Source organism: Apodemus sylvaticus, chromosome 2 (genome assembly GCF_947179515.1).
Source record: "Apodemus sylvaticus chromosome 2, mApoSyl1.1, whole genome shotgun sequence".
Lineage (NCBI taxonomy): Eukaryota > Metazoa > Chordata > Mammalia > Rodentia > Muridae > Apodemus > Apodemus sylvaticus.
The window spans coordinates 54,207,951-54,230,445 of NC_067473.1; the positions used below are offsets into that span (position 1 = coordinate 54,207,951).

Sequence of the window (22,495 nt, forward strand, 5' to 3'; positions counted from 1 at the left end):
GCCCGCTTGCGTCCTATGTGTTTTTGTTCTAATATGCATTTGTGTTTTAATATGAATGAATGTTTTGTCTGTGTCCTAGTAATGTTCCTTGTCATATGTGTGTACATGTGTATTGTCTTTACCTTTCTATTATTCATTTGGAAAAGCTTGATCTTTTTATTTGTTCTTGTCTTCATAGAATTTTCGCTTTTGTTGTTATTTTTGTTTTGAGACAGTTTTGGTTTTCCAGTCTGGTGTCAAAATCCTGATGTACCTGCCTCAGTATCCAGTGCTGACAACTCGCCTGCCACTCTCTGGGCACTTTATGCTCAGTGGTCTGTTCTTTGGTCTTTGTTTGTTTTGCTTGGTCAGTTGGGTTTTGTTTGTTTGTTTGTTTGTTTTGTTTTTTTTGTTGGTGTGTGCCATCACTGTTATTTTCTGGTTGTTAGGTGGTTTTTGTTTTTTAGGGGTTTTTTGTTGTTGTTGTTCTGGATTTTGTTGTTGTTGTTGTTGTTGTTGTTGTTGTTGTTTTGGCTTTTGTTTTTTTGAGATAAAGTCTGATGTAGCCTAGCCTAATACAGTTGTGATTTTTTTTTTAATTTGTAATATTATAAAATATCTGAAATTTATTTTGGTATACTGTATTAGGTAGCAATAAGTTGGTGTTTTCCCTCCATTTATATTACAACATTTGGTATTATCAGTCGATTAAAAGACACATTTTTTTTAAAAAAAGATTTTTTTTTTTTTAATGTGTATGAGTACACAGTAGCTGGTTGTGAGCCATCATGTGGTTTCTGGGAATTGAACTCAGGTCCTCTGCTCACTCTGACCCTGCTCGCTCTGGCCCAAAGATTTATTTAATTTTTTATGTAAGTGTACTGTAGCTGTCTTCAGACACACCAGAAGAGGGCGCCATATCTCATTATGGATGGTTGTGAACCACCATGTGGTTGCTGGGATTTGAACTCAGGACCTTCAGAAGAGTAGTCAGTTTCTTTTTTTTTTTTTTTTTTTTTTTTTTTTTTAGATTTAGATTTATTTATTTATTATATGTAAGTACACTGTAGCTGTCTTCAGACACCACCCCAGAAGAGGGCGTCAGATCTTGTTACGGATGGCTGTGAGCCACCATGTGGTTGCTGGGATTTGAATTCAGGACCTTTAGAAGAGCAGTCAGTGCTCTTAACCGCTGAGCCACCTCACCAGCCCAAAAGACCCATTTTTAAATTTGGATGGAAGAAAATAGTCAAAATTCTGAAGAGTGAGCTTTACAGTAGTTTTGAAGTTCCCTTAGAAAAGTGAGCCTTAGTTTTAACTTGATTGCTACGGACCTCTTAGCAGCACTGCCTGTGTGGTCCTGGTGTTAAGAACTGGGGTCTCAGTCTTCCCTCTCTATTCCTGAGAGGAGGGAAATGGGCTGAAGGACTCTTAGCACTGACCCCGAGGCCAGCACGGACCTACACTGACTGCCAGTGTGGAAGGCTGCTCCCATTCACCCCGGGACCGCAGCCTGCTCTGCCTGGCTGCCTGGGCTGCTTCAGTTGTCTCCTCAGTCCAGTACAGACCTGAGTCTGTTTACTGCCCGGCCTGCTGCCGAAGAAAGCAGAGGCTCCAAAGCCTGTAGGAAACAGCTTCCTGTCCTTTCCTCACTTAGCATGACCTGAATTTTCTGACACACACACCCCCTTTATGTTTGTTTTTTCATATTGTTTTATTTTGAGATAGGGTTTTTCTACATAGCCTGGATATCCTGGAACTGACTGAGTAGATCAGGGTATCCTCAAACTCAGAGATAAGGCATGTACCACTGTGGTCCTTTTTTAAACTCTTAATTTTAAAATCCCTACTTTAATTTGGTCTCAGCTGTATTAAAATACCTCTCAAGTTTGATTTTGTGGCTTGAGAATGTGGTCAGAGGTAGATTGTGTGGCATGCACAGGACCTGGGGCAGAAAGAAGAGGACAGAAAAGGAAAACAAAACTGATCAGTTTTCTTAGCAAGAAGGTTACCAGAGAAGGTGAGTCAGAACGAGCATGAGGTTCTGAGAAAGGCCTGCCGCCGAGAGGTGAGCCGGCCGCACCAGGAGCACTGGGTGCTAATTTCCTACTCAGCTGCCTTCGTGTGTGTGATAAGAGCATTGGAATATCTTTAATATCAGAATATAAGTCTGTGATCTCTCTCTCTCTCTCTCTCTCTCTCTCTCTCTCTCTCTCTCTCTCTCTCTCTCTCTCTGGCACATGCACACACAGATTGAACCTCTACTCATAGGTGGCAGGGCTAGGGACACATCTCAGTAGTAGACCAAATCTGTGCATTGCTTCTGCCGAGCTGTGGCTCATCCGTGAGTGGGCGGAGTCACAGCAAGGGGCGGTTAACTTTGCATCTCTTGTTTGTCGTGTGGGATCTAGAGTAGCCAGGTTGGGGAAGATGCACAGGTCTGTGAGCTAAGTGCTCTGACACTGTTATCATCAACATCATGGGGGCAGGAGGTTAGCCTCTCTGATCCTTAGCTGTACAGTTAGGAGAATGGTTGGGTTTTGTTCACATAGTGGTAAGCATGGAGCAAAATGGCTCCTGTCCAGGGCTTAGGAGAGTCCAAGGTACATAGATACATTATAAGTTGGATAGCGTCTCCACACTTTGCTCACTGGAGCAAGAAGTACAGAGCTCGCAGTACTAGTGTAGGCCATGTTTTTCATCTTTAGGACAGATCCAGAGGCAGACACCATACAAATGAGAAGGGTCTGAAGCCCTCTCTACATCCTTGCTTGAAGGTACTACAAGGTGGCATTGCTTGAGGCACCTCCTTTGGGGTCTGCCCCATCCCGGAGGACTGTTGTTCTCCAGCACACAGTTCACAATAACTAGGGTGTCCTTTTCATCTTCTAAAGTGGCGCTGCCACTGGGCCTGCATTGATGGATGTCACCACCATCCACTATCATTCCCATGGCCGTGGTTCTCTAGCTCTTTAAGAAATAAGACATAAGACCTTATTCTGATAAACCATGGGTGTGTGGTGGTATGTTTGCAAAAGAGCCAACAGAGGTGGACATTATCTTAGTATATTAACTTAGGAGATGTGCCAGTTACTGTCAGGAGGTTCCTAATGTGCTGTTCCTTTGTGCACTGATTACTTTTTGACTTGGTGTTGAGATTTAAATAAATTAAAAAAGAATACATTTTGGGGCTGACGAGATGGCTCAGTGAGTAAAGGCACTTCCTGTGCAGTCCTGACAGCCTGTGTTCCATCTCCTGATCCACTCAGAGGAGACAATAGGCACCCTAAAGTTGTCCACTGGCTTCCCATGTGTGTATATACACACAAACTAGTAATAAATAAAGATTAGGATTTAGCCTGACATGGTGTCACACACCTTAATCCCAGTGCTCAGGAGCCAGAGGCAGGAGGAAGCCAGCTTAGTCTGCGTATTGAATTCTAAGATAGTGAGGACTAGACAGACCCTGTCTCAAAGAAAAAGAGTGAAATTATATTTTCTATACTATTCCTACTGATCCAAATGTGACAGATGCTGTTCACCAGCCTTGAAGCAGCCCCCGAGCAAGTGTCTTGTGTGTGTGTTGAATCCCAGCATTCGCATGCTTCTGCCTGTCTTCAAGGCCTCCCCCCCCCCCCCAGTTGCTGTGGGCTTCCTAGAAGGTAAATGATTCAGTCAGACCAAGCCGAGCCACTGTCTGTTGTGCAGGAAGAAGCCACTCCTAGTGCACCCTCCACTGTGGGTGCACTCACCTGCTAGGGTCTCCTTAGCAGAGATGAGACCTAAGATGAGATGTGACGCTGTGGCTCAGAAAGAAAATGGATGCAGGCACGTGGCCAGGGCCTGAGACGAGCCCTTAGCTGGTTGCTGCTCTGGGAATCTGGTGTGCAGTGCAGTGCAGCGCACTGCAGCAGGAGAGAAGTCCCGCTGCGGCCTCCATGGCCTGCCGAGATGCAAGCTGATTTTGCATATATGTTTTCCCCACTTGAATCAACTGAAGAGGAGATGTGCAGGCAAGCCTCATCAGAGAGGCACTTTTTCTTTGCTTGGTCTTTGCCTGCCAAAACCCAGGAGCGTCATGGCCTTCTTCCTGACTGTCACTGCCACTACTACATTCTCCTGCTGGTGACCAGGTACTGTACAAGAATCACAAAAACAACACACACAGCCTTAGCAGACAAGTCAGTACATAATATCAAACCTAACAGCTAAAACTGTGCAGCCCACAGGAGCAGGAGTGGGCTCGGAGTTGAATAGAGACTCCCAAGTGTTTAGGCCAGGTTGAACAGGGTATTGAGTGTCTCTTTAAAAAAAGTTAATTAAAAATGTACTATAACATGGCAGCTGTTTTCTATGGGTAGCCATTTAATTGAAAGTAAATTATAACTATAACTTTACATTTGCTCTGTTACAGTAACTATATTTGACGTGGTAAATGGTCATCTTGTGGACTGGTATCCTGAGTCTTTAACCATAGTTTCTTCACAATTAAATTCAAGTAATAGCAAGCACCTATTGGCCATAGAGTAGCCTATACGTTTACAGTAAATATACTTGCACATTGCTCTCACTGGAGAAGTTTCTTTTGGGTGATATCATTACACCAGACATAGCAAAAATACCAAGGCTTCCTCCTAGCAGGGGAGGACATACAGATCTTAGCTTTGCCCCTTATCTTCTCAGCCCTTACACTGCATGGCTTTGATGAAGAAGCCACCCATGTGTCGACATGAGTGCACAGACTGAACAGCAAGGCAGGGGGTTCTCAAGAACCACATGGCAAAGTCCTGAGTAGGAAACCCTGAGACAAGAGGCAGTGGCGACACCCAGATCCACTTCCCAGGCTGTTTATTCACGGCCCAGACCACTAGCATATTTCTGATTAGACTCCTCACACAAGTGCAAGTTCTTCCTTGTAGGTGTAGCTCCTTGTAGCCAGGGGTGCCCAGAACCAAGTATGGAAAGCCTGGAAGGTCAGGAGTCTGGAAGTAGCCATTGCTACTGGATGAATTCCAGACTGCACCACAAACACAGATGCTGCTAAGAAATAGGAGGAGGAAGCTATGCTGTGGACTCTGTTCTATAGCACAAAAAGTCCCTGAACCCCCTCCACCTTGTGGGTGCTACTCAGTCCCTGCCTTTTGATGGCATAAGAGAAGAAAGGGACTGTTAGTAGGAGTCTGCAGTCCTGAAGCCTCTCCTCCCTGCATTCTGAATGACTCTGAATCCACAATAGCCCCTCTAGGAGGCAGCAGTCTTCCTGACTTCAGTTTCTCCCATCCAGGGGGGTTTAACAATGACACTAAGCAGAAACTGTTTTGTCCAGCCGGGCAGTGGTGGCACCTCCTATGATCCCAGCACTTTGGGAGGCAGAGACAGGAGGATTTCTGATTTTGAGGACAGCCTGGTCTACAGAGTGAGTTACAGGACAGCCAGGGCTATACAGAGAAACCCTGACTCAGATAAAAACCAATAAAAAAGAAAAAAGAAGTTGTTTTGTCATGCTCTTAGTGTCAGGGTCACCCAACACACATAGCTGCCCACATTTGCCATTGTCCCAGTAACGACTGTTATCATTAGGAAAAACCTCAAAGGAAGTGGGAAGGGAAGCAAGAGTCTACTTCAGGAAGTTCATGTTCTCCAAAGGCCCAGGCCTTCCTATCACTCAGATATAGCCCCACAGCTGGAGGGTTTCTACCACAGCCTTCTCCAGTTGCTTAGCCTCCTGCAAAGGTAGGGTGGTAGACACCATCAGAAGTAGCAGTGCCATTTGCAAGGTCTCCTGTCCTAGCGTATGGGTTTAGCATATCTTTCAGCATCCCACTTGTAATTCCAGCACTCTGGAGACTGAGACGGGGCTCACAAGTTTGAGGCCAGTGTAAGCACATAGCAGATTTCTGACCTGCCTAGGATGCACAGCAAGACCCTGCTAGAAAGTGTTAGGACGTAGGGGATGGGATGGAAAGAAGGGGAGAGGAGACGGAGATAAACTGACTCTAGGCGTTGTCTTAAAGATGAGAGACTACAAGTGGGCACCGAGGCTTCGTAGTAAATGTCAGACCATTGGGTGTTTTGTCTTTATGGGCTCATCTGTGCTGTGCTATGCTTTCAAATGTAATACTTAGCTGTTACCCATTCAAAAGCTAGATACCTTCCATCTGGACCTCAACACCCCCAAAGGAATTAACACACGTCGGCAAGCCAGCTTGACATGCCTTCATCTGCTCCTTAGTGGTCAGGGATTCTCTGCTTGTGAAGTTATTCCATGAACCAGGTGCAGCAGAGGCTTCAAGATGGTGCGCATCATCTGGCAGGCGGATGTCACTGACCACTGCACCCCAGTGCCCCTCAGGCCATGTATTTCTATATATTGTTGCCCTCTACGTTCTCAGGTCTCTCTGTATAGGAAAGGCAGGCTACAGTTTCTCATGATTCCAGCTACTGTAACCAAATCAGAATCAGCACTTGGGAGGTAGAGGCGGCGGATTTCTGAGTTCGAGGCTAGCCTGGTCTACAGAGTGAAGTCCAGGACAGCCAGTGCTACACAGAGAAACCCTGTCTTGAAAAACCAAAAAATAAAGAATTAAAGAATCTTGGTGCCTGTTATTAAAGTCAACACTCTTGCAAATAGATTGTTTTTAAATGCCAAATTTAGAGACAGTTGAACAAATTTAACTGGAGTCATTACTATTCGGTTGCTTGTAAAATACTTGTTTGTTTGGTGTTTCCCACATTCTTGCAGGTTTAGTTAGCTATGTTAAAGGGCCTTTAACTTCTGTTCACACAGGGACCCACATCATAACAGGGCAAGCTTTTGGAGAAGAACGTTTTTTAAAGCCTTGAGTAAAAAAGGACCTTCCTCTTTTAGCTTCTGCTTCTGTTGGGATTTGGAAGGAATGTCAGCGTGCTGTTATTAACTCCAATACCGTGCACAGCACAGCCTGGATGCTTTGGGGCCTTCTGACTCTCAGGTTACCTGTGTAAATACAGGATTCACTTCCCTGCGTCCAGCTCTACCATTTGTTAATAAAGAACAAATGTGCAGAGCCCAGCAGCAGCAGCAGCAGCCTAGAAGAAGTAATCTGACCAGGATAAGCATGCTGCCTTTTTGTGCGATGCTCTCCATCTCCTGCCAGGAGTCAGGTATCAAATGAAGGAGAGGTTGTGGTTGGGGCGGGACAGTGAGTGTCTGAGTGGCACCTGCTCCATTCAGTAGATTTACTTTCCTGGGCCTCCCACCACACAGCTGCTCCTGACAAAGCTGTTTTTTTCCTCCTGTTGGTCAGGTTAAGAGCAAAGGCCCAGCAACGAAACGTGCTGATTTTGCTTTGTCAGCACAATTGCCTCTGACATTATAATTACACAAATCTTCATTTTCAGAAGGGCCCTAATTTAGAGATTTTCAGAGCCTAAATGGGGTTTTCAATGTGAAATTGATTTTTTAAAAAAAATCTTTGCCGTTGTCAAGCCAGCAATTGGATTTGAGAACCACTGAAGGGGTCTAAGTATGGGAACTGAGCCATTGGCTCTGAGCAGCCCACCAAGACTGTGCTATCAGATTGACTCAAGGGAGAGCCAGCAAGAGCTCTTCTGACCGCTCGCTGCTCGGTCCCGCTTCTCCACGGTGCTCAGCACGAACTGTAGGTGCATCTTACACTGTGTGATGCTTGCAGTGCTGGCCCAGCTTCCTGGTGCCTACGTGACTAGAGGTTTTGAAATAAGTTGGTAGAGTGGGGTAGAAAAAGAAAGAATTGTGACATACAGTGAGGAAATGTCCAGGAAATACATCTCAGGCTAACACATAGCACCCACTTCAGATTGAGTTTCCATCTAAACAAAAGCGACTCTTCTGGTGTGAGTGTGTGTGTGTGTGTGTGTATGTGAGAGAGACAGACAGACAGACATATATCTATTATGGGGGATTGGCATACTGGGAACTCAAGATGTTTTTTTTTTTTAAAGATTTATTACATATGAGTACACTTTACCTGACTTCAGACACACCAGAAAAGGGCATCAGATCCCATTACAGATGGTTGTGAGCCACCATGTGGGTGCTGTGAATTGAACTCAAGACCACTGGGAGAGCAGCCAGTGCTCTTAATCACTGAGCCATCTCTCCAGCCTAAAACTCTAGATTTTTAATATTCCAAAAAATAGCTTAAAGTTAATTCAAATGAAATGAAATTTAAAGTGCAGTTCCTTAGTCGTCTTCAACAGCCACTGTGTTAGCTAGCACACAGATTGATCATGTCTTGTTATAGGTAATTTCCAGAGACATTAGTCTGAACTTGAAATATCTTGGATGCTTTAGGAATCTTTGGAGTATCAAGTGCAGTCTTGATAGAAGAAAAATGACTGAATGTCTAGAATATGCTTCTAGCCACACTAGACTATTCTCATGGGGTTTTTTGTTTGTTTTGAGACAGGATTTCTCTGTGTAAGTCTGGATGTTCTAGAACTTGTTTTGTAGAGTTCACCTGCCTCTGCCTTCTGAGTGCTGGGGTTAAAGGCATGTGCCTCACTGTCTAGTTTAGTTTAAAAAAAAATATGCCTCCAAGGACTGCTCCACTATCCTCGCAAAAAGAAAGGGGGGGAAAGACACGGAAATATACTGAGGAAGGGATTTGATTCTAGGAATGCCTGCTTTTTGATGTCTGAGACGGAGTGTCACTTTGCAATCTTGGCTGCCTTGGCACTCACTGTGTAGTCCAGGCTGTCCCAAACTCACAAATTCACTCGCCTCTGCTTCCCAAGTGCTGAGACTCAAGGTGTGAACCACCACACCCAGCAGGAATGGTTGTCTGTTCTCAATTTATCCTCTCCCTGGCTGCTTCTCCCCTAAGCTTTTAGGGCTCATCCATAAGGACTAAAGAGTTTTGTGGGGGGTTTTCCTCAATAGTCTTTAACAAGAAGCCATATGAAACTTGGGCCAGACATAGGTGAATTGTTTGTTGTGTGGACAGCCTAAGGTGTGGATGGTGCTCCTGGGAGTCAGAAAGTCGGTTGTCGGCAGCTTCCTGTCCATAAGGCCGAGGTGTGGACCTTGCTTCGTCCTTCCCTCTGCTTCCGGGAGCTTCCACATGGTCACTTTGACAACTGGGCGAAAGCTCTTAGGAAATGAACACTGTTGCTTCACATTTAGACAGCATCTTTTTTTTCTCTAACTTAACTAATAAATGTAATGTTATTTAAGCACAAATTGACCCTCATAGTCAAAAGTGGCCTGTGGATAAGTATAATTGTAAGTATAATCAGTTCTTGGTTGTCACATACAGATTATCTCTCATGTAGGTTACTGTGACACATTTTAAATCCTTGGGCAGTTTCTCTAAGCAGTATAAGCCTAGACCCTTTGCTCCACTCCCCACCCAGCTGCTGGGTGCTTAGGAAATACAAATTAGTTTTCATATTAGCTTAAGGAAGACATAATTAGGAAGGTAGCTCTGCTGCAAGAAACCCACATCATAACTGCTACTTTAGGACAGAGGTGAGCAGGAGTAACGACTCGCCCACTGGCTCTCCTACGGGCTGGCTGTAAGATATGAACACAGCACATACATTAGTGAGCTACTGTGTGGAGCTGAGCTGAGTTTGTTAGAGACTCCACAGAACTCCATCAGGGTGTATGGGAAGCTGCACAGCTGTGGCAGTCATAGTGGCGCGTCCTGCCCGGAGCCTTTTAACAGTTCTGTGTTCTTGTCAGGCCTCTTTGTGGCAGAGTGTGGAGGCTGCAAGTGGATCCTGGCAGGAAGGCTGCAGGTGGGTTCGCCTTTGGGGAGAGAAGGAAGCAGCTGAGGGCCCAGGAACTGCAACGTTGCCTCCCAGGCTCTGCTGCTTCTCTGGATGGCCTGATTCCCTTGTAAAGAACTTGTCCCTGGCAGACAAGATGGCTATGCAAGTATAGTTCAGATGCGAGAGACAGAGAGAGACCAAGAGACAGAGAAAGTCTGGTCACAATGACTGGTCTTGGCGAATAAACAGACTCCAAGTTGGTGCCAGTCCTACCCATGAAGAAGAAGAAACCTTTAGATGTCAAAGTAGGGGAGCTGCTACGCTAGACCCTGATGAGGGGTTTCGCCCCTAAAGGCATCGTTGGAGCATTTCAAAGAGGTCACTACAATACATACATCAGTGAGAAGAAAGGAAGTGTTCGTTGCAGGGTTGGCTTGGTACTGACAGCATACACACTTTTCAGATCCTGCCTTTCTTACAAGAATTCAAACCTGAATGGCAACCCATATAACCACTGAAGAGGGGGCGGTCCCCAGGGTGCACTCGGCCATGATTGTCTTCCTGACTCCTATGTGGGGAACTTGGTCTTTGACTCCTTTCATACCTGAGAATTAAAATCTAATAAAAAAGTGACTCGTTTTAAAAAAAAAAAAAAAAAGATGAGGCTTTACTGAGGTAGTTGTCTCTCTGTGTAATTATGTCAAACTCTGGAAGTGTCTTCACTCTGGGTAGCTTCTGTGTGAGCCTACCACTCCTCATTCTGCACAAAAACTCACTTGGTCCTGGCACTCAGAAGTCAGACACAGGCGAATCTCTGAGTTCGAGAGCAGCCTGGTTTACAGAGTGAGTCCCAAGCATCCAGGGTTGCATAGAGAAACCCTATCTTGAAAAAACAAAGCAAAACACCCACAGCTTGGTAACTTTCTTCTGAGGGTGGTCTTCACCAGTGTGTGGGTCTGTGGCCCTAATCTTATTCCTCCTGACTTCTCTATACAGTTGGGTCACATGTCCTGAGCCAAGTACACGTTCTCTCTAATCAAAGGTTTGATTCTATTTCCATTTTCAGAAAAGCATTGATGGTTAGATCAGCAAGCCTAGAATTTAGTTAAGCCCACATTGGGGGTTCAATCTCTAGGATGATCAACAATGGGGTTCTGATGCCAACACAGGAGTCTCACTTCATAGTTTTCCTGAGCATCTCCAGGGTGTTCAAGAGGAAACTGTGAGTTCATATTTCCAAGATATCTTTACGATGCATTTACTAAAAAGTAAAAGTAAATGAAATATGGGCAAGGGTGCAAGAGGAGTTTCTATGAAGCCTTAGGCAAAGGATAGAGTGGCAGTGTCCCGGCTGGCCCGCTCTGGGCGCTGCTGTGAACCTTTTTCCTAGAAGCATTCTCTTCTCCCCCCTCCCCCCCCTCCCCCAGTGTATCTTGAGATTGTCTGGCCAGAAGAGAGGAAGTTTTGAGTGCTGAGAAGGATCCAGTACTGAGGCTGCTCCAGCTTCATGAAACTATCGAGCGTTTGCCAGGTATAGCATGTCTGATCCATAAATTCCCCAAGTGCTTCCGACTTAGCACAGGAGGGAAGGCTGAAGAGCCCTTGCTCCCCGTGCGAGCATCAGGGCTGCCTGGCCCATCCACGTGGGGTTGGTGTTCTTTCCATGCCCTTCCCTTCTTGCCCTCTCTCTCCGTCTTCTTTCCATTTGGTCCTTCCTTGGGCATCTGCCTCTTCCTCCTGTCCATGCTGGACCAGCAGCTTCCCTTCCTGGCCTCTGCTTCCCTGCCAGATAATTGCCTATTGTCCAATCAGGTAATAGTGCCTTTCCCCAGATACCAGCCACTGATATGTTCTTCCAAAGCTTCAAGTGAACCATCAGAAGACTTTCCTCCCCTTAAATCTTGCTGGCCCTTAGGGACTTGACAAGTTTCGTGACATGAGAGTGGTGGTTTAATTCCTTGTTCCTTCCCTTTTTGTCTTCTTTCTCTTCTCAGACTTAACTTTGTGTATGTAAGTGTTTTGCCTACATCTGTGTACATGGTGCCTGCAGAAGCCAGACAAGGACATCGGGTCCTCTGGAACTGGAGTTAAGGATGGTTGTTAGATACCATGTGGGTGCTGAGAGCCGAACCCAGGTCCTCCACAAGAGCAGCCATTGCTGTTAGCTCTGAGAGGTGTCGTCAGAGCTTTGTCCTTCACTCTCCTCTCTGGTCGTGAACTCACATCTCCACGTAGACCAGTGTCCTCCCGCTCCCTCTGTTAGCCTTCATGGTAATAAACTCCAGAAGACATTACGATATCATTTCCTTTTAGTTTGAAGAATCACTTCTCAGTCAGTTTTGGTGGCCCATACCTATAATTGCAGCACTCAGGAGGCTGAGGCAGGAGGATTGCTGAATGTAAGACCAGCCTGTGCCATACAGTGAGTTCCAGCCAAGGCTGCATGCAGTACAGAACATGTCTCAAGCCAGCTCTTGTGTTTATTTTGTTTAGCTAATTTTTTTCCTGTGATGACCATCAATAATCTCCAACTAAAAATATTTCCACAGCCAACTCACAAGGCCTGTGGACTGCAAGATTTAAGTTATAGCAAACAACAATCCCCAAAGGTTTCCCAGCTTGGAAAGCAAATGAAAGGCCCATTCTTCCCAAAGTTGTCTATCCTGCCCTATCTTGTCTTGAGGTGGGGGAGGGCAAGCTACTGTAGTGCCAAGTAATCAACCAGTCCTGAAGGGCTGTGTTGTGCGTGGTTCATGTCTATCCTGTTCACTTCTGAGTAGTTGTTGATGATATTCTCATACTGTAAGTGACCACTCAGGTGTATGGCACATTACCTCAGTGCCAGGATTTGAACCCAGAGCCTACATATGTTAGGCAAGCATTTTACCCCTGAGCTATCCCCAGCCCCACACTGGTCCTATGTTTAACTTTCTTTATTGGGTCAGTGGTGTGCCCAGATTTGCATGCTCACCCATGCGCATGCTCAGTCCGAGGGTCTGTGCTGCTTTGCCTCCCTCACTGTGCCCTGCTGTGAAGTGCATGGGAGCTGCCTGCGGCCCTCTTTGCATGAGTCCGTGGCTTTCATCCTGTGTCTGTGGAGGCTTTCAGCAAATGATCTGCCCACCATTGGAGCAAATTCCTGTTGAAGGTGTGTGCTGTTTCCGCTTGTCGGCTGCTTCCTGGAAGCATAATCCACCATTGCAACCCAAACTACACTCCTCAAAGTCATCTTGAAAAGCACCAGACAAGTACAGACTTGCTGTGTGCTAGACACCTCTGTGAGATTACTAATGGCCATTTTACATGTGAGGAAGCTAAGGCCCACAGATGTTCAGTGACAGAATTCACATGGTTTGTTGTAGCTAAGACTGCTTTAATGGAAGCAAGATAACCCATAGAATAAAATCCCCCCCCCCCCCCCGTGAAAAGCCCCCGAACTCCACAAAGCATTTGATTACAGCCCCTTAAGGATGCCTGTGGAGAAAGCTGCTTTGCTCTAGAGGAAAGGAAAGGGCTTCAAAGCCTTTCAGGGTGAAGAGGGCAAGGCTGGAAGGAATGCAACCCAGTTTCTTAAAAAGTCATGAAGCGCCTCGGGTGTGTGTGTCATGATGTACCCAGTTACGAGGGTTAGGGTCAGGGTGGTCTGGGACGGCCTCAGCGGCAGCTGGATGCACACAAACTTCTTAAGGGCAGGTCTGTGCAGACTTGGTGTCAAGCAAATGGACGAGTCTAAAACATCGCAGGAGGCAGAGAACGCCCTGGAAAGATGTGGGGACATCAGAAGAGCCCTGCTCAGACCTGCAGGGCAAATCTAGGCAGGAAGATATGCCTTAGGGAGAGTTGAGGGACCATGGTTGTGATGGAGGGATAATGTAGGGAACTTGTGGGAAAAGTCTGTATGCTTGCTCAAGATTCAGCTAAGCTAGGCGTGATGGTTATATACTCTCAGCTCCTGGAAAGCTGAGGCAGCAGGATTGCGAGTTTGAGACCATCCTGGGTTAAAGTGCTAAGGAGACGGAGAAGTGTCTGGAACCGAGGAGGACAATGCTTTACCAAAGATCTCTAAGGCTGGGTTTGCAGCACTCCAACTAGAGTACTTTCTCACTGCAGGCCCAGATGGAGTTCATGCATGGACCATCAGCAAAGCCGTGACGGCTCCTCAGGCCACAGGAAAGATTCATACAGATTTTGGAAAGGGATTCATTATGGCGGAAGTAATGAAAGACGAAGATCTTAAAGAGGAAAGTTCTGAGAACGCAGCTCAGGCTGCTGGGAAGTACAAACAACAAGGCAGAACTTACGTTGTTGAAGACGGAGATTTTATCTTCTTCAAAATTAATTCGCCTCAGCAATTGAAAAAGAAATAAAGTTTAGCTTTATAACTTTAGCATGTGTATGGTTTGGGTTTGGTCTTGACTGTGGGGTAGTTGGTTTGGTTTGGTTTGGTCTTTAAGTTTCTGAAAACCGAAGGTACAGTGTGGGAATGGGGCTCTGGCGTTATTACTGACATCGAAGCAGGAGAGACCGAGTTCTGGTTTACTTTGGAAAGAATGCGGGATTGCAGAGTTGATTCGCAGTTAGGAATGTTCACTGTCCTTTCCCAAGACCCTTATGAGGCAGTTCACAGCTGCCTGTAAGCCCAGCTCCTAGGGACCTATGTCCATCTCAGTCCCTTACACAGGAACACACGCACACGAACGCGGGTGCATGTGCACGAATAAAGTTAATAAATAATTGTTTACAAGAAGGAAGGAAGGAGAGACAAGGCGTGCTGATGCATTGGATATAAAGAGGTGGGAAGAGTGATTCCAGAGGCTTGACCCTGAGCCTCGGGAAGCATGTCATTGCCAAGTCTTGAGGTAAGGGGGCAAGGGAAGGCTGGGTGTGCGTTACCACTTATGTCAGCGATGAGGCCTGACAGCCTGTATTTTAATCAAGGCAGAGCAGGGTCAGGCTTGTTTAAGAGGAAACATGGTCTGGTCGTAGGGCTGACAGTTCGTCTGGGGAGCTTGCTGTTCCTGAAGATCTGAACTTTCTGAGTTCCTTTTCCCCTCTCTTTGCCTTTTGGCAATGCTTCCGTGATGTGCCATGAAGCCTGGAGAGGCCACAGTGAGTTCTGAGGGGCCCTGCTGGCCAGGGCGCTGGGTGTTGGGTGTGGTAGTATGTGGAAAGACGCCCAGATTCAAATCCAAAGCCCGGACATCCAGCTTGGGGGAGGGTAGTGCAGTGGACATGACAGCCAGTCCATTTACCTGGCTTTTTTTTGGGGGGGTGGGGGGGAGGCAGGTTGAGACAGTCTTCCTATGCTGACAAGGCTGGCCTCCCAGGCTGTGCCCTAGGACTGCAGTCATGTACTGCTTTGCCTGGCTCTGGTGGTTTTGACTTTGAGACAGGATCTCATTCACCATGTAGCATGGGCTAGCCTCAGACCAAAGATCCTCCTGCCTATTCTGCCTCCCAAGTGTTCATTATATAGGTATCTACCACCACACCCAGTAGATGCTGGGTGTTGTCATTATTACATTTGTGTGTGTGTGTATGTGTATGTGTGTGTGTGTGTGTGTGTGTGTGTGTATGCGTGTGTGCATGCCAAACACATAGGTAGAAATCTTAAGAACTGCTTATTGAAGTCAGTTCTCTCCATCCCCTGTGTGGGCCCTGGGGAGTGAACTCAGTTTGTTAGGTTTGGTGTTAAGCACTTTTACCTGCTGAACCATCTTGCCTGTCCTTGAATTTTGTTTTTGCTAAACTTTAGGAGGTGGGTCTCATTTTGTGTCCCTGGCTGGCTTAGAACTGGCTCTACTGACCAGACTGGCCTCAAACACAAAAAACTTGACCTATTTCTGTCTCCCAAGTGCTAGAACTGGATAAGCGTCTGTCGGTGGAACATCACACCTGTAATCTGGGCACCTGGAAGGCCAAGTAAGGCAGGAGAGGGCCGTGAGTTTGAGGCTAGCCTTGGCTACACAGTAAGATCCTGTCTCAAAACAAAATAAATGGTAGTAAACTTTTCATTTAAAAGCAGTTTCAATTTGCTAAGCTCTTAGCGTTTGTGTGGCTCTGACCTTTTGGAATACTAGAGTCTTTAGAACATGGTGAGTGAGTCTGCTTCCCTGAGAAAGCCTGGCTTCTGCTGGAGGAACGCTCAATTACGGCGACACTATCCCGCATCCCTCTCCTGTCCTGCACAAGTCAAGGGACATGCAGCCACACACACACCACGGAGTCTAGTTACCAAGACTGTCCTGGGTCTTCCCGAAAAGGAAAGGGAACCTTAGGCCCTTAAAGTAGAACATGAAGGGCTTCCTGTCGCTTAATCAATTGAAATGACCCAGAATACAAGCATGGATTAGCATGTGCCTCTAGATTAGGGCTAATCAGGGGCAGGCTGAGCAGATGCAGGGGCAGCCCCGGCCTGATTACTGAGCCTTAGCATTTAATCATCTCTCTTCCAAGGGCAGCCACCCGACTTTGACTTAGTGTGTACTGGGTTTCAAAGCCTTCAGTCCCTCCCCCTGCCATGGACATAAAGGCTGCTCAGTCAGAGACACAGAGGAGACTTAATCTAATCCCATGTCAAAATGCCTGCGTGGGCGTTTGTGTGAGAGAGAGCTTAAAATCCCCACATGAAGATGGTGACAAGTTTATTTAAGGTGGATGTCTGCAGAGAGAGCGCGTGTAGAAGAGGCATTCCGGGGCATTGGAACTTGTCAGTGACCCTTCTTAAGGAGTCCTCTCTTTGAGAAGCCTCTAAGATGTATGGTGATTGTCAGTTACCTTGAGACAGCTTTGTGTGGAAGTCATTTTGTAGCTCAGCACAACTGAGACCAAATTTGTTCCTTCCCCGAGTTATGTGAAATACACAAAATGCAGTTTGTAAGAAAAATGTTTAGATAAGTCTAAGATGTGGTATTTTTACTTTGTTTTTATTTTATGAGAAAGCGTCTCCCTATTTAGCCCAGGCTGGCCTTGGAGTTAAGGCAGCTCTCCTGCTGCTGAGGTTACAGGCTTGAGCCACCACCCTTGACAGTGATTGACAGGTGAGTTCTCCTTGATGAGTGTGGAGAACACGTTCAGCACCTGCTCACTGTCAGGGCTCAGTGATAGGCTCGGTGATGGACCTCAAAATAAGACAAGCAGACGGTGGTAGTGTGTAAGGACCATTCCTCTGTAGAGGTCTGGGCAGAGTGCCACGAGGCTACCAGGGAACCGGACCCAAATCATCGGAGGACAGAGACTTGGAAAATCAGAGGACAAGCCAAGGATAGTTGCTGCAAAAGCCACACGGTGCACAAGAGCATGGAGGTTGTTTGTGTGGAGAAGTCAAGTACATCCCAGCCCTTGCAGGCCAGAGCAATGAGTACACGCCTGTATTCCTAGCACTTGGCAGGAGGAACAAAGGTTCAAGGCCAGCCTATGCTCCATGTGGAGACCCTGCCTCAAAGGAGAAAATAGACGAGAACAACTCATGAGAGCCTTGAACACCATGCCAGAGCATCTTAGCAGTAGCACCGTGATGTTGCCTAAGGGTGACACTAAAGGACTAAGCAACATAGTGTAAATAAAACTAACATCTGGGGAGGGGGGTGGACGGGGAGAATTGATGCAGCACTTAAAAGCCATTTGCAGTGGTTTAGAAGAAACCAGACTACCTTCACCCTGAAGCCGCGGCCTCCTGTTCCTTCCCAGTCCTCTGCCCGCTTCTCCCCATCACACAGACAAGAATGTTCTCCTCAGTCCCAGCCTCTCAAGGAAGCTGTAATGACCCGCCTGTGTTTTGTTAACATGCCCTTAGAAGTGGGGTTTCAAAACGACTGTCATCAAAACAAGCCTGTTTCATGTTGTACCATCAAATGCTTATCCCTAAATTGACAAAACGGACTCTTAGAAAATGCACATACACAGTCAACACTGTGAAATCAGATTTTCTTTTGCATTAATTTCCTTTGGTTTAGATTCATACACACACACACACACTTGAGCAGGCACACATATGTGTGTACATTCGGGCCACCAAGTGTGTAATGGTCCGGAGTCACTGCTCTCCATCCACTATGTGGGTCCTGGGCATTAAACTCAGGTCATCAAGATTGCTTAAAAGACTCCTCCTACCCACCAGGCCTTCTCTCTTTTTTTCTTTTCTTTTGGAGACAAGGTCTCGCTATTTGCCCTGGCTGACCTGGAACTCACTATGTAGATCAGGTTTGCCTTCAACACTCAGAGATCCTGCCTGCCTCTTCTGGTGCTGCCTCAGCATACAACCAGTTGTTCCCGCTGCTTTAGTCCTTCTGAGGCTCCTGGTGCTCAGGCCCAGCCCTGCCCCTGTCTTGCTCCCATTGTTTCTGTTCAGGGTCTCCAGAGCCTATGCTTGAGGGTCCTGTGCTAATATGGAGCAGAGTTTCTGAGAGAAAGTGTGTGGACAGCTAAAAAGTTTAGCCACAGCTGAAGTTGTGTCATGTGTAATTCATATAGGTCATCTGAGCTGGGTGTAGAATTCTGGGCTGAAAGCGATAACGCTTGAACCTGGATGCTTGAAGTCATGGCTCCATTATTTAGCTTCTAGGTTTGCCATGACACGCAGTATTGTTCTCGTGTCCGGTATTTTGCGTGCACTCCCAGACTCCTGCTTTGTCCTTCCTAGAATCTTTCCAGCTCATCAACATCTCCCTTGTGCTCTGAGATGTATCCGGATCTCTTGCTGTCCATTGTGCCTAAGGCATCAAGTGGCCGTTTCCGTGCCAAACTTGCTTTTCAATAGTGGAAGTTTGCTCGAGTGCCTAATTTCCCTATTTTCTAGTCTCTGGAATGTTTTCCTTTATTCCACTTTTTATTTTATTTTATTTTTATTTTTTTTATTTTTTTTTGATTTGGTTTTTTGGAGACAGGGTTTCTCTGTGTAGCCCTGGCTGTCCTGGAACTCACTCTGTAGACCAAGCTGGCCTCAAACTCAGAAATCCGCCTGCTTCTGCCTCCCAGAGTGCTGGGATTACAGGAGTGCACCACCACCGCCCGGCTTATTGCACTTTTTATTTTTAAATTTCTCTCGTATTTTTCTTTTCTGGTTGGTGGTAGGGCTTTAGGGCTGCCCGGGTGGTGGGCACTGCTGCCGCTGGTATTTTTATGGGACAGGGTCTCACTCTGGTCCACCTTGGTGTCTTTCTTTTTTTTTAATTGAATATATTCTTCATTTACATTTCATGTGCTAAAACCTTTCCCCTCCCTGAAAACCCCCAACCCCTCCTCCCACCTCTTGCCTCCAAGTATATGCTCCTCCCTCCACCCAACCCACTCCCTCCATGTGAGCAAACTCACAGTGGTTGTCCTGTCTCAGCCTCCTGGGTGCTAGGACTAAAGACCCTATTTGCAAGTTTGGGAGTTTGAGGTCTGATGGGGGGGGGGGTTGGTTTGGGGCCTCCTATTGGTGGTGGTGTTAGGAATCTAACTGAGACCCTCATACATGGCAGAGTATGAGCAGACCAAACTTCTGCTGAGTGAGACTCCCAGCTCTTAATTTCGTATATCTAAAATGAAATCCCCTACGTTAGCCTGAAACTCCTGAGCTCAGGGAATTCTGTCTCAGACTCCCACTACAGGTGTGTGGGAGTTGTTTATTTGTTTTGTGTGTGTATTAGTGTGTTGGCTTTTTATATGAGATATATATGGGTTTAATATATCATATAAACTCCCATTTTAAGAAAATAATCGGAGGATACGAGACTTTGCAGCATTTGTTTTGTTTTCTCCCTAAGTTGTCTGTGTTGTTCTTGTTGGCTCTGTACTGCTCTGCGGCATGTTCAGGGACAGAGCTGGGTGACTTATGGACGTTAGTGTAGTTAGTATTAGAGCAGGCTGCTCCCTTCATCTCATTTCACTGTTAGTGGGTTTTTTGGGGGTGGGAATGAGTCTCAGATCTTCTGTCACAGTGGTCTAGGTGTTAAGGTTTGGGGCTCCTACCTACTAACCCAGTCAGCTAAATACTAGTTTTCCACTGTTCCTGGCCTCCTCTGTCTTCCTGAAGGATCCAGGCCCCTGCAGCCTGAGTCCCTTTGGGCAGGAGTCACTGCTTCCATTTCACCCACAGTCAGAGGAGGTTTGCTTGGTGGCTTGCCGAGCACAGCCCTGCCCTGTGCATTGTAATTCTGCTTCCAACAAACAAACAAGGTTGATGCCCAAGTGAGCTGGGAATGGACCGCTCTTCCCCAAGGCTCCATGCCCCACGTGCTGTTATGCGGAGGTGTGGGAGATAGGTGGGCTGCTCGTTTGTTTCATTGTTGCTTTTAGCTGATCCTAAACTGTGTTATGTAAATCACACCAGTCTGTGAGATGCTAAAGTTTGCAGACAAATGAGCTTATTTGGTTTGATTCTTTTTCACATTTGACTCTGGAAGAAAAAATATAGATGGACCAGTAGCCAGACAACAGGGCAGAAGACGGAAATTTGTTTTTTGTTGTTTTTCCCCCTTGGGCAGAGAGAGGGCAGCGGCACAGCCCGGGAGCAAAGTGGGCATGTGCTCTTGGCAACAGGGCAGCGGCAGGGGACTCGCATGGGTGGGCTGTGCTTCCTAAAGATGGAGATGGTGAGATCTCTGTGAAGGGTTTCCAGAGTGTTCCCACAGTCCTTTGCCGAGAACTTAAGAATTAAAATGAAGTGAGGAGAGAGATTTACTGCCAGGCACCTGGCACACACCCAGAATCGAGCACTGGGTAGGCTGTGGCAAAAGGAGCAAGAGCTCAAGGCCAGCCTGGGCTACACAGCAAGACCTTGTCTCTCAAAAGAAAGGGAAAAAAAAAAAGTTGAGACTTATCCGTGCTGGGAAGCAGGTAAGTCATGGCCCCAGGGCTGGCAGGCAATGACACCCTGAAGGACCAGAGCCAGCGCCCGCGACCTGAGTGAGCAGGGCCCCACCAACGGTCTTGCTTTGTCTCTGCAGGCCTGGTCCAGATCCCTGTGAGCATGTACCAGACTGTGGTAACCAGCCTCGCCCAGGGCAACGGGCCGGTGCAGGTGGCCATGGCCCCAGTGACCACCAGGATATCGGACAGCGCAGTCACCATGGATGGCCAGGCTGTGGAGGTGGTGACATTGGAACAGTGACATGGACCTCTATCATGGCATCGTTTTCTAGTCTACTTCAGAATTTTTTACATGTTTGCAGAGGTGCAATCAAATGGAATTAAGTCTCTCGACTTGGAAAGAAAGTTTTGGTAACCTTTTTTTAAGAAGGAAGAAAGGCAGCAGATTTTGGAATCACATTTTTTTAAAGCACCACTTCTGGGATCTGGTGGAGTGAGAAACGACACCGATTTCACTGTCCCAAAAAGCCAAATTGTGGCCAGACTTGTTTGTGCGGAAATGTGTGTATACTTACGTGTGTGTACGTGTGAGTGTGAATATATGTATATGTGTACATATGGACATACACATTTACATATATGTATAAAGTATATATGTACATACATATATATGTATGAAACCCGCATGGGATTACCTGTATGAAATCGAGGTGAACTGTGCATACAAGAACCCGCTCAGCTTAGTGGGCGGTAGGGTACATGACCAGACAGTCACCTGGTTTTCGTTCATACCAGGGTCATGCATTGAGCTACTGACAGACTCAGGCGGAGGTGACCACTCCTTCACCAAAGCTGCCTCCCAGGGGCCGCCTAGACCTCTGCTAGATCCACCGAGGGAGGAAGACCCAGGACACCGCGTGGTCCAGGAAGTGCTTACCCAGTCCAGAGACCGCGCTTTGCCGGCAGGGACACTCTCGCGGCTGGCCCAGGTGCTGCTGACCTTGCCACAGGCAGGTATATGCCCTGCAGGCTCCTGGCAGGGGCAAGAAATCTTTCCGCAGACTCCCATCTTCCTCTCCCTTCCCTGGAATCCTCAGTCTCATGACTATTAAAGAGTCGATTGGTTGTAAGGTCAGGCCTGTTACGAACTGAAGGTAACACAAGTGTTAAGGGTCTGAGGAATGTTTATGGAGCAGTCGGGTGTAAGTGCAGGGCACGTGAGTGTGTGTGTGTGTGTGTGTGTGTGTGTGTGTGAGAGAGAGAGAGAGAGAGAGAGAGAGTGAGAGACAGACAGAGAGAGAGAACGGGAAGAGTATAAGAGAGCAAAAAGGAAGGAGGGAGAAAACTCTTCATAAATCAGGGTGTGCCCGTGGGAACCTTGTTCTCGGCTGTCTGCAGCTCTGTTTCCACAGAGGAGATTGCCTGAAGCAGGGCCTCTGCCGAAAGGCCAGCCGTCACAGACGTGCCTGACGACTCTGTGAGGACTGTCTCCCAGGCACATCCTGCAGCACAGGCCTGGGACCGCTTCCCTGCTCACAGTGTGGATTGCACTGAGCGGTCGTTGTCACTGTGAGCTTTTGTGCTTTCCAATGACAAGCCCTGAGTGTCCCGTGGCTCGTTCATCTGATGTCCTGACAAGCCAAATCTCCGCTCCTCACGTGCAGGGAGCCTTCCTCCTTCCTGCCAGCCCTCTCCCGTGCGTGATAGTGTATTTAATGTGGTGTTTTTGGTTTTTTGTTTTTTAATGAGACATTAAAAGATTCTTCATGTCTTGCTCAGCCTTTGAGAAAAGTTTCCAATTCTTATATTTGCTTGTTTTATATAAAACTATACAATGTTCTTTATATGATCTTTTCTGTACGTAATAGGGGAGGAGTGGGAATTTTACATATACATGTCCTGGTTCTACAATTTGTTACTTTTTTTCCCTCTGTGAAGCTATCCAGGGGCTTTAAGGTCCGTGTTCCTTTGTGGTGAAATAACCTCC

General features: G+C 46.8%; 1 protein-coding gene across 8 annotated transcripts in view; it reads left to right on the forward strand.

Moving 5' to 3' along the window:
- Nucleotides 1–22,286, forward strand: part of Nrf1 (nuclear respiratory factor 1) — a 104,173-nt gene extending 81,887 nt beyond the window's left edge. For 3 of the 8 annotated variants that reach the window (XM_052173364.1, XM_052173366.1, XM_052173365.1), the window contains one exon: nt 13,825–14,101. In XM_052173364.1, the coding sequence (XP_052029324.1) occupies nt 13,825–14,081 (257 nt within the window). In that variant the 3' untranslated portion in view covers nt 14,082–14,101. Of the gene's footprint in view, nt 1–9,685; nt 9,746–13,824; nt 14,102–20,645 lie in introns of those variants that run through there. The other 5 variants (XM_052173369.1, XM_052173370.1, XM_052173367.1 and 2 more) reach the window with 3 other exon arrangements.
- Nucleotides 22,287–22,495: the final 209 nt, after the last annotated feature.